Source organism: Corvus hawaiiensis, chromosome 12, assembly GCF_020740725.1.
Source record: "Corvus hawaiiensis isolate bCorHaw1 chromosome 12, bCorHaw1.pri.cur, whole genome shotgun sequence".
Lineage (NCBI taxonomy): Eukaryota > Metazoa > Chordata > Aves > Passeriformes > Corvidae > Corvus > Corvus hawaiiensis.
The window spans coordinates 7,758,737-7,770,640 of NC_063224.1; the positions used below are offsets into that span (position 1 = coordinate 7,758,737).

At 44.1% G+C, this 11,904-nt stretch overlaps 1 protein-coding gene across 8 annotated transcripts in view; it reads right to left on the reverse strand.

Annotated features, from left to right (window-relative positions):
• Nucleotides 1-11,247, reverse strand: part of CNOT1 (CCR4-NOT transcription complex subunit 1) — a 56,074-nt gene extending 44,827 nt beyond the window's left edge. For 4 of the 8 annotated variants that reach the window (XM_048316383.1, XM_048316381.1, XM_048316382.1 and 1 more), the window contains exons 1-6: nt 11,140-11,247; nt 5,278-5,553; nt 1,554-1,661; nt 774-872; nt 194-262; nt 35-89 (exon numbers count right to left, since the gene is read on the reverse strand). In XM_048316383.1, coding sequence (XP_048172340.1) covers nt 35-89; nt 194-262; nt 774-872; nt 1,554-1,661; nt 5,278-5,379 — 433 coding nt within the window. In that variant the 5' untranslated portion in view covers nt 5,380-5,553; nt 11,140-11,247. The remainder of the gene's footprint in view (nt 1-34; nt 90-193; nt 263-773; nt 873-1,553; nt 1,662-5,277; nt 5,554-11,139) is intronic. The other 4 variants (XM_048316387.1, XM_048316385.1, XM_048316386.1 and 1 more) reach the window with 1 other exon arrangement.
• Between the last annotated feature and the right edge of the window lie 657 nt (nt 11,248-11,904).

Consider the following 11,904-nt stretch of genomic DNA (forward strand, 5'->3'; position numbering starts at 1 on the left):
GGCTGTCTCTGCTGCAGTACTTCAGAAAACTTACCAAAACCTCGCAGATCTGAGCTGAAAGAGTTCAGTAAAGCCAGACCAAAAATTACCTACAAACAAAAACAAACATCATAGTAAGGAGACCTCATCCTTTTTAACTAGCTAAGTAAAAAAAAAAAAAAATTAAAGTATTTTTGAAATAAGTGTTACCTACCTCTTGAACTTTACTTAATTTGATGACTTTACTCAATTGGGCAAATAAATGAGGTGAAGGCTTTAGACTCTGAAACAGGTAAGAAGAGTAACATGAAAGCTGTTGTGGGATTAGTCTAATTTGCAATGTGTCAGACTATCTAAAGTCTATTTGCAAGCTTGGAATATTAGCAACTACTCTGCTGCAGGTTAACACAAAGCTTCTATGGCTAAACAGCTTTCCAACTACTTTTGAATACATCTAATCTAAAAGCTTCTTACATATATGCCACTATTAAACCACGATCACGGCTTTTATATTGAAAGAAACAGGAGTACTGATGATTTATTTTGCTTCTCTTGCAGCAAACAAGCGATAAGGTACAAACATTAGATAAAGTACTAAAATTAAGTCTGCAGTCATTCTGAGTGATTGACTGACTTGTTTAGTTTAACAAAAAAAAAAAAACCCACACCAACCAGGCAAGCTCAGTTTTTGAAGATTTTACTACAAGGGAACACAAGAGAAAACCAGCTAGTTTCCTAGAGACCAATTCAGTGCAGTTTCTGACACTGGGATCCCCTTCAAGAAGTATACAAACCTTCTGATAGTGCAAGGGATTGTCAATGGCGTATGACAGCGTCGAGATAAAGTTTGGTTTTGTAATCAGCGACGCACACTCCTGGATCAGAAACTGAGTCTGAAAAGAACAAGGTAACTTGAAGACTCACAGTTTCGTAACAGCACAATAAAAATAAACTACTATCCACTGTGTACAGAAAAACTAAAAGATAAAGTACTTATGTAAGTGCCCAAATTCCCACTAACATCAACTAGCTTCTTTTCATTTAAGCTTTCTTCAGGTTTGCTTTGCTTTTAAGACTGACAAAGTGATGAAACATTCCCCATCATACTTGCAATGTTTTGCTTTCTGTAAACATCCTCACAGATTGCAACAGACAATCCAAGAGTATTTGATTCATGGTTATGAGCTAAAAAGTCTGCGGCAAAATTGCTTAAGGATGAAAACACTCCCACCAATACACATAGCACCACAAGTGTCAGCTAGTGGATCTGGACAAACTCTTAAAATACACAGAAAGGCTTTCAAACTACAGCACTGCATGTGGTAAAAAGAGCATTTGTACTGATGCAACTTGGTTTTTTCCACATCAAGAGATTATAAGCCAGGAATCAGCAATATATCTTCTCACCTGAGGATTGGTAAAAAGTTCTTGCAGTTGAAAGGCCATATAACCAGAAAAGAAGTGTGTTTGAAGCTACTGCTTCTAACCTGCCTTTGTGCTTGACCTGGATCAAATCCCACCGCAGATTTTTAACAATCAAAACTAATAAACAGAAGTGTTGGTGTAAACTGTACCTGATGAAAATCTTTGCCACTGCTTTTACCATCGCCACTGAAATCCACGTGCGAGAATAGACAGCGTAGTAAATGCCTGTCTGCCTCGGGACCGTGCCTATTCACAATCTGGAAAAAAGTATCAAAAAACCAGCTTAGTAGCAGTCATAACAGAGCAAGATCTGGGTCTAGTACCATGGATACAGCAGTACTTCTAGTAGTTAAATCATCTACAGTTTCAACAAAACTGCTGTAAGTGTTCCTTTTCATCAGTATCCTAGAAACCACGCCATTGATCCCATCTGCAAACAAATGTATAAACAAAGAGAATCTAGCCAGACACAAGTCACTGACACAGAAGCCATGCATGTCAGGGGTGGTATTCTTAAAAAGTAAAAAGGGGTTTTCAAGCCACCCCAAGGATTCTGCCACCAAAGCAGCTCAAACTCCACACAGTACCATGGCCTCATTTTTCCCCAGTTTTTCCCATAGCTGCAGTGCCTAACTCTGCAAGAACACAACCATGGGACAGCACCTGTGCAATGCCTGTACAGCACCAATTTCTCTAAAAGACAAGCCATCATAAGACACCTTCACTGATCTTGCAAGCAGCTTTTGCCCTGTCTCCTGGCCATGACTGACCTGACTGCTTCTGCTCCAGAGTCTTTTAAGACTTAAGGGAATATTACATAGAAAGTTTTTTCTGACATCTGGCAACACTTTTCCCACTGTCTCCCCTTTTCTAGCTCCAGGAGAGACACAAATGTGCTAGCAAAAACCTGCAGCTCTGGCTCTGGTCTGACTGCTTCCACCCAGTCCACTGCTTCACCCGTCATGAATGTTCTTGTTTGCCAGTAGATTCTTTGTGCAAAGAGACAAACAGGGCTGCTTTAGGCTCTGTCTGCTCGAGCTCTGATGTTTGACTGTTTTCATCTCAATTTTTCTACTGTTATCTGACGCTATGCCTCCCTTTCCCACAGAACCTGCTTATTCCAGTGGCTGCCAAGTTTTGTTCTACTGGAAAGAAACTTCCAAGTCAGACCTAGCTCTGCTTCTTGACCAGAGGCTATAATATACATGCCTGTGGTATGTCAATCCAGAGTAAACAGCCCAGCTGTGGTGACAGCTCTGCCTTTGAAGGCAGCCATACCCCAGGACCAGGAACATGCTCAGATTGGTGCAAAAGGCAGCAAACCTGAATTGACAGCAAATTCTACTACCTAGCTCAAGCTTCAGAAAACAGGCAGTTTGTTTAGGCAATCCAAATCAAATACAAAGATCTGGATGTGGTAACAAGACTGACATAAAGCTCGATCAATTTCCTAAGGAACTGCTTGGTGCTGTGACCAAGATGAATTCATCAAAGTAAACAGATGCCAAAGAAAACCATACATACTAAAGCTCTCCACACAACTTTTCTGCATCAGTAGTAGATTGCTTCCTTGCACTGAGGTATCTTCCAAAGGACAATGACTTGAAAACATATGGGAAAGAAGGGAAGAGAAGGCTAGAAGTGCAGCATATCATCTTTCAAATCTAACTACATTCACAAAAAAAGCTCTTCCAGGAAACAAGGAATGAGAATTACTAGTTTTCTGAAGAAAGAGCTGAAAAAAACCTTTGTATTGGCAGTCTTGATATACATTTATGTGACAGTGTATCCAGCCATAAAATAAGATCGAAAGACTATTTTTTTACTGCAAGGGTGACAAAGCACTGACAGAGGCTGCCCAGAAAGGTTGTGGAGTCTTCATCCATGCTGGTACTCAAAAGCTGCCCAGACATATTCCTGGGTAACCCACTCTAAGTGACTGCTTGAGCAGCAGGTTGGACCAGATGACCTCCACAGCTCCCTTCCAACGTCAACCAGTCTGTGATTTAGGATAAAGCTTGAGCCACATGTATTTGGATTTATCAGCCAACATGTTTGGGCAAATACAGGATTAGACAAAAAATAACTCTGTTCTTCTAGATTCAAAAAGTTTTGCTTTCCTAGTTAAACTTGTCTACAAAGCCCGTTCCCCCTCTCCAACCAGGCTCTCCTTACCACTTCAGGAAAACAAGACCACAAAAACTCACTTCAGAGGAAGCCATGGTTTAGAATTTGTGTCTGACAAATGCATAAAATATTTTGGAGTTTTTAAAACATATATTCTATTTTTTTAAGCATTAGCTACGTTAAATGACTACTGATAGCACACTTAAAAAGAAATTAATTCCTCAAGCTTTGCCACTGTTACATTCAAGTGATGTATCTAAATATAAGTGTCATTTTGGTCAGCTGTGACAAGAACAACTCCAAATATGAATTCCCACAACTCTACATGCTTAGATGGAAACTTTGTAAAACTGAGTGAATCGTGCCAAACATTTACCCCAAGCAGTATACCATGAGGAAGAGTTACACCATGCACATATGTCTCTTCAACTAAGGAAACATTGTACTAGCAACCATAAAAGTAAAGCAATACCAGGAAAATAAAATTAAAAAAAAAAAGACAACAATGGATTAAGATTTTAGGAATTTAGTCTTGAAATTCTAGATCTGTTTTATAACCACACACAAACCAGCCATTTCCACAGACCAGGTTCCAGTCTCTCATCACAGGGAGGCTGAGGCCTGCTGATGGGTAAGGAACAATCTGTCCCTGTTTTAGAGAGCTATGCTCCAACTGAATGGCAGATCAACCATATCTCCTCCCAAATCAAGTCATGCTTCAGTCACACCTTGCTGCAAAAACCATCTGTTGAAACTAACAGTGATCAAAAGGACAGCATGATCCCAAATGAGCCCCTGGAGTACTGAACTTGCAAAAACACGGAAAAGTTAGAAAAGTTACAAGAGACCTATTCCATCTTACATTTAAAGCAGCCAATAATGCTGAAATCACTCTCACCTCAAGATAAGAAATGAATGCACTTTTAATGACATCAAATGTTACAGAACTCACTGCTTAAGCCCTCTGGCCTTCTAACCTGATTCAAATCGCTGCAGGATTGCACTGCTGCAGGAAAAAACCCAACGTTAAGTGGCCCAGCTGTCTGCTGGGAACTGAACTAAACCAGTTTCTAAAACTAGCTCAGTAGCATTCACTTCCTCCTAAGCACTCCTCTGCAGATAATGCTTTTCAGTCCACCCTGCAAGTCAGAGCTATTTTTAAAAAGGTCAGTTAAGCCAGAATTCTTGCCCAGATCACAGATATTTGGGTCTCAACATGCAGTTACTCTGCCTGCCTTCTGAAAACTCCGGGCCAAGACAGTCAGCTTGGCTTCACCATCAAGCCATGAGTCACTGAACGAAAACAAGAAAAAAACTTCCATCAAGGGAGGAAAGAGCATTCAGAGGTAAATTACAACATACTCATGCTTTCAGTGCAACAGCTCTGAATACTGAATATATACGTTTCCCTTCCCTTCCCAATCAGTGTTCCATTGAATGTCCAAAAAGTGGAAAGATTTAACCTGGAGGAGGAGTTAGGAAAGCTTTTCATACCGCTTTTCAGGAGCGGCAGTTAATTCTGATATTCAACTACAAAGTTAATACTGGTCTCAGCTCTGAGCTGCATTCCATGACTTGGCAGATGAACCAGCAGGACTATGAGACACACCCTGCAATTCCCAACACCATGGAAAACAGCAAACAGTAACATACACAAGAGCACCGCAGAGTACAAACTCAAACGAGAAGAGAAACTCTAGTTCTCTTTCCAAAATTTATTGTGTAGCACCGTATCACTTTACTTACATGCTGTATTTCCTGCTGACTGGCTCGGTAGTTTTTCTTGGTTAAATTGTCCACCAGGTAGCTGATTTGAGACAAGGCCAGCGAGAGCGAGTCAAGATTCATTGCTGGTTGGGGCGGAAGCAGGCGGCCGAGCCCGGCGCAAAATCACCATTATTCCCCTTTAGTCACCTCAGAGACAGGTCAATTTTTTTCCCCCAATGAGCCTGTATCTGTTTCTGTGTTACTTGCTTCAGCTCTTCTTTCTCAGTTGTTGTAGTCTGTTCTGAAACATGGCACCTGGAAAACAGTATTAAATTAGATCTAAGTTCTGTAGCAATGTCACGTAACTATGTTCACAAGGAAAATGAAGTACTGTTAAGTTTTCATAACACAAGCTCAGTTGTTTTCACACTACCTGACCACTTTGTTTCTGCATTCTGCAGTCTGAAAGAGCCAGCAAACAGCTCAGTCAGAAGAATGACTTTCAGCACCATAAGAAAGAAGAAAATGAGATGAATAATGAATTAGACACCACACAGCAACAATCAGAGGTCAGAATCATTCAAAGCATTGATCACAAATTAATTTTAAAAACGTGCTTTTACCATCTCTGCTATATTTTGCCTCAGTACATCCAAGCCTCAACCCTGCACACCAAAACAAGCAATTGTGAATGAGCAACACACAAAGAACTGCAATAAACTAACCCTAACATTTGGCTTATACTGAAACAGCTTTCCAGTAAGCTACAACAGCAGAGCTTGCCAGCTTAATAAATTTCTATGACAACACAAAACTTGGCACTTGACATCTCATCTGTTAAATTACAGATTGCCAGTGTGACAAAATTGCATCCCAAAGCATGTCCTGCATATCCAACAGTGTGAGGAGTCTCGAAGGAAGCCCTAAGCTACTCTCAGAAGCAGCACTGTGCATTATCAGAGGCAGAATCAAGCTGGAGTCACTGCTTGGAAGCTCACAAAACCCAAAGGTCACTGGGCTTTATGCCAAGAGTCTGAAAATCCCTTTTTCAGAATAAAAACTGTTGTTCTGCTGTCTTGGCTCCATGGTGAAAACCACCAGTACACGATTTCTGCCTCATCATGGAGATGGATGGCTTGGGTGATGTGTTCGCCTGGCACGCGGAACTGAGGGCAAACCAGTCCAGGGAGCGTTCCTGCAGCAGCACAGCTCGGCACGTTGGGCCTCCTTCTGCCAGGATCCAACAGCAGCAGCACACAGGAAGCTGAACAGGCTGTGCTGGGTACCATGAGAACTCTTCTTCCCATCTCCCTTTATACAAAGGTTTTCACTTGCTTACACTTGAAACTATACCTTATTTAACATTTGCCTACACTTCAAAACACCGGGAGCAACAAATCCTATCAGAGGCAAGGAAGACCACTGTGCTCTTTGAAAAAGTTTATTATATTACATAAATATAAGGGTAAATTATTTGTAAGAAAAGTCAAATCAACTGACTTCCAGACTTTCCTTATGCCATAGAAAACCCCGACTACCCAATGAAGGTATGCAAGATCCTTCTTATGCAACAAAACTTACATCTCACAAAGAACAAATTTTCAAGCAGTAATACTGAAAGCATTCTTCAGTGACAAGGCAGTTGGTCTCTGAAAGAATTTCAGAGCGTGTCTAAAACTGCAGTGAGAAGAATTACACAAAACTTCCATTTCTTTTTAGTACATCTGACAAGCTAGAATTCATTACCTTAATGTATAAAGGTTTAAAAGGCCACTGACTGTGGAACATCTTTGTAGAAGGGAGGACTGGCACAAAAGTTTAAAAAGATTTCTCAGTAGTACAGTACCTGACTTTTTTTTTTTTAATAACCTTTAAATTCCTCTTTTGGAATAACCTAGAAAATGTCACTGGGTTTGGCAAGTACATGCATTCCAAGACAATCTTACTGGCAAAGTTTAACATATATGACCAATATAAAGCTTCTGAAAAGCATTTGTTAAAAATCAAGCACACAGACCTTGGCACAGTACTTGCACTTACTAAAACCAGCAGTCAGCAAGGGGAATTCAGTCCCATCAGAGCACCAGATTACAGCAAGCAGACTGGAGAACTCACAGGCTGTTTGAGCTGCCTACAGGACATAACCCAAAACTTCAGCTTTACCATTTTTTAAGGCAATAACAGAATTTCAGAGTTTGCCTTTCAGGCCCCTAGGAAGAAAAACCACACTTGTCTCGGCTTTTTTCCTCATACCAATACAAACAGCACAGCAATCACACCTACTCCATCCACCTAAAAACCAGGGCTTTTAGCACTGAAATTCTCAAGCTGGGCTCAAGCCTCCCTGCTGCCATACAACAAGCACCCTGCAGAGCACAAACACTGACCCTCCCACCCTATTAGCATCTCTGTTGTCTCCCAAAAAAGCAGGGAATGCTCTGATAGCAGGGAAGCAAAACAAGTTTTGCCACCTTCCAACTGCAAAATCTGGCAGTGCCACTGGAAAATCCAAGCTGGAGGCAAAATGGGATCTTCCCTTTCAGGGACGCCTCTTAAGGAAGAGCCTGAGCAAACATGCAGACTCAAGGACAGAACACAATAGCTGAGGAAACAGCTTCCTACTTATGTTCTAAACATATGGTTTGCACCGTGTGTATCCCGACACACAGCAAACCCTGACAGCTCCCACACACACAACATTAACAGCACTTCAGAGGTTCAAACCGTGCAACCTAACTTAGGAGAATACAGAGTAACCAAGGGAGAATTGCCTGCAAAGCAGAACTGCACAGATACCTCTCTGGTCATTCAGTGCAAGGCTAAAATTCAATTACTACAGCACTGATTAAGGAAGCTACGAATGCTATGTGAAGCAGACTTTATTTTTAAATCCATATCTCGTTAGTGGGAATGAATCTCTCTACACTGGCCTCAACAATTCAAGAAGCTTTCAGTCCACGGGACAAATCTGCCAGGTTCAGACAAGTCAGGCCTCAGCTACAGAGAGTTTATAAAAAAAATTTAGATTAACTGTCAAAATTAGCTACTTTCAGTCACAGATCCTATGATACAGTAATGGATTAAGATGCCCGGCACGGGATTCAGGAGCTCTTACAATATTGCTGTTTTATATTGTGCAATACAACCCATTTTAAAGAGATAAAAAATATTTACCAAATTCTACAGCATTACACACCCTAAATACTTCCTAAGGAAAATAAAAGCCCATCAGCAAAGAACATTTGGCATCTATTTCAGGAGATTTTTTTTCAAGAGCAGCGTTCTGTTGGATTAAAACATAAATGCAATAAAATTTTAGGCAAGAACCCAAAAATCACAAAATAGAGAGGGCCAATATGAAACCACCCATCAGGTGTGACAAAGACACTCCCTACTAACCAGAAATGACTAGCAGTAAGTAAGCCTTGATGCTGAGGTTGACAAACCTGAAATCTTCCACAAATTCAGAAACAGCCTCACAAAGAAAGTAATTTCAAAATTACTTTAACCTACCTTTGGATTTTTTTTCAGAATTTTGCAGAAGTAACTAACTATTTCCACTGGATTTCAAGAGCTGTATGATTTTAGGGCACTTGTGCTGCATGTGGAGAATAAAACAGCTCAAGTGACACAAACAGCAATGTGTTTGCTGATTAGGTTCTAAACTCCTGTCAAAAAACATCACATAAAACATGCTGAAGGGACCACTACTAAACCTGCTCTTCAGAACAGTCCTTTACCCTCTTTTCAAACCCATGAACAAACAGAACACTTGGAAGAGCAGCACACCTCTCTGAAGGCCCACACTGAGAGCAATCCAAGGGAGAAAGGTGGTTTTGAGTCACACTATACTTTGTATTTCAGGATGTCTACCACTTTGAAATCTACTGAGAAAAAAATCCCTAGAGTGGAAGTCACATTAACAGTAAAATAATCTCCCAATTCATTACACCAGTTCAAATTCAGGTGTTTACAAACAGAAAAGCCACCTGAACATTCCATATACTGGAAAGCTGCACCCAATTCTAGTAAACTGGAAGTCACGAAGATTAGACACAGTAACTTTAGAGTGTGGCTGGACTAAGCACCTATGTTGTTCCTATGCACTCAGGCCAGTGAAGTTTCAGTTTGGAACCTACCTCAAACACATGAGACATGCATCAAACATGACATGGCTGCTTCAGGCATTTCCACATCTCAACCTGGACTGTTTAAAAACAACAAACCCCAAGAAACTATCACTTCCCAATTTTCCTTCAGACAAGCACTGCAGAATAAAGTTTCTGCTGGAGGGAAGAAAAGGAGGGACCTGTTCTTAAAGCCTTCATGCTTTTTTTACCTTCCAGAAAGTGTTTTAAAACAGCTAAATGCTATTTCAAAAGTCAAGGAAAACTGCAGTATTCATACATCAGGGATGTTTATGGAACAAAAGAGAAATGTGGCTAAAAAAGTGATGGCTTCAACCATGATTCCCAGTGATAACAATTCCCAACATGATTTAGTTATGTCCCATCATGGGGACACAAAACATTACTGTCCTCTATTCCTAAGTTATGTTTACACAGTTTCTCTTCCACTTACTCAGCTGAACACCAAGAGTGGCCATTTCAGCATAAATTAAAAACCTAGGAACACTATATAGGATAAATAGGATAAGCTATTTCTCCAAAGAGACACACGTAGACAGCAAACTGGCTGTGAGTTTGATTTGGAGACACCAGGCCAACAGCAGTAACAGTTAAGAGTGAATTTAAAAGCAAAAGGGCTGAAAGAATCAAAGTAACAAACATGGAAAGGACAAAACAGTATATTACCAACTAAGTTTGCTTCCTGTTTATAAGACAGTCACCCTACCTAGATTCACCCTGCCTGTAAGTTTAGCCACTGCCAAAGTAGTTACCTTAGAAACAGGAAACACTTCAGTTGGGTACACTAAGAATGACTTGTCAGAGTCACACCTGTTTTGTTACCTACTTTAAGAAAAGTTCCTGAGAGCAGCTGCCATGCTTCCTTGCAACGAGTGGGACTCAGAAACAATCTGAGTACATGATGTACCAACAGACTAATGTTGTATTTTCAGTATTATCTCACTTCTGTTGTAAATACAGTCTAATCTGATTGTGGTTTGTTGAAATTAAACTGTGAGTATTCACGGGCCTTCTTGTATAAGGAATAAATGGTACTAATCCAAGTTAGAAAACTACTGTAAAGGAGCTGTTGTACCGACACAGCATCTGTCGAAACGACCAACTGTTGCTACTTCTAGTTTAGAATTATCCATTTTACTGGGCAGCATGTTTGTAACTGAAGGACAGCACTGAGAAGGATTTCTCCCATGTGGTCTGCAAGAAGGTTATGTCACCGGGTGATTTACTACAGCTCACTTTTTCCGTACTTTCTGTGGGCAAGTCGCAACAACAGCGATCTCCTACGGAGGCCGTCGAACCCGGCCGGGGCAGGCCCGGCCCGGAGTCCTCAAAGCTCCACCTGTCACTACCGGCGTTACACAAGCGAAGGGGCAGAAATGAGCACAGTTCGAGAGCTGGCGGTTTCCCCGCCGCCTCGCGACGCTGCCGCCGCCACCTGCCCCCGCCACCGAACCGTGAGCACCCGCGGCTCCCACCCCGGACCCTGCGGAGTTCCCTCTGTCGCTCAGCGACGGCCGCAGGACCGAGGAGCGCGGGGGGAGAGGGCCGCGGGTCCCGCCGCTGCCTTTCGCACACCCTGGAGGACGGCCCGGCCGGGCGGGTGCCTCAGCCGGCCCCGCTGTCCCCAGAGCAAGCCGGCCCGGCCCCGCTGCCTCCGACCCCGTCCCGACCGCGACTCCCTCCGCCCCGGAGCCCGCAGTGTCCCCACAGCCGCCCAGAGCCCCCCTCGGGGGCGGGCGGGCGCTGCTCCCACCTCGGCGGTGTCGTGAGGGCCGGGCCGGGGCCGCTCGCGCGCTTCTCTCGCGCCGCCGCCGTTCCGATACAAAATGGCGGATGGGGTCGCGCGCTCGCGCCGCGGCCTTTCCCCTCCCCCGTCCTCTCGCGGGGGGGGGGACGCGGGGGGAGCGGAGGGGCGGGACGCGCGCGGAGCTGCCGCGCCCCCGCGGAGGGGCCTTCGTCCAATCAGAGCGCGGGGCCGCGTGAGAGCTGGCCAATCAGCGCCGTGCGACCTCGGGGGAGGGCACCCTGCCGCTCTCCGCGCGGAGCCACAGCCGCGCGCCATTGGTCGGGAGGGGCTGAAGTCCTTCCTACCCTCTCAGCCAATCAGAGCTCCGTAACCCTCTCGGCCTGCGCGTGCGCGCCGACGGCCAACCCGCGCTGCCGAGGCCGGCCAATGAGCGAGGGGCGTCGCGCGGGGGCGGGGCGGGAAGGGGAAGTGGCGGGCAGTGCCAAAGGGCGCGCGGAGTCATGACGGGGGGGTTTTCCTCCCCGAGTGGTGTGGCCCGCCCCGTTCTCCCTCGCCTCGCTGTTTCCTCCCCCCCGATGGTGGTACAACCCCAGGAACGGTTTTCCCCCCCTGCGCAGTGCCGTGGTACGGATCCATGAATTGGCGTATCCTCCCCCGCGCTACCTTGGTACGGCCCAGGCACTGCTCCCTCGTAACATGGCGGCCGTGGGTCCCTCAGAGCGCCCGGCCCGGGTCCCGCATGCTCCAGGGGCGGTTCTTCCTCTCTAAGGA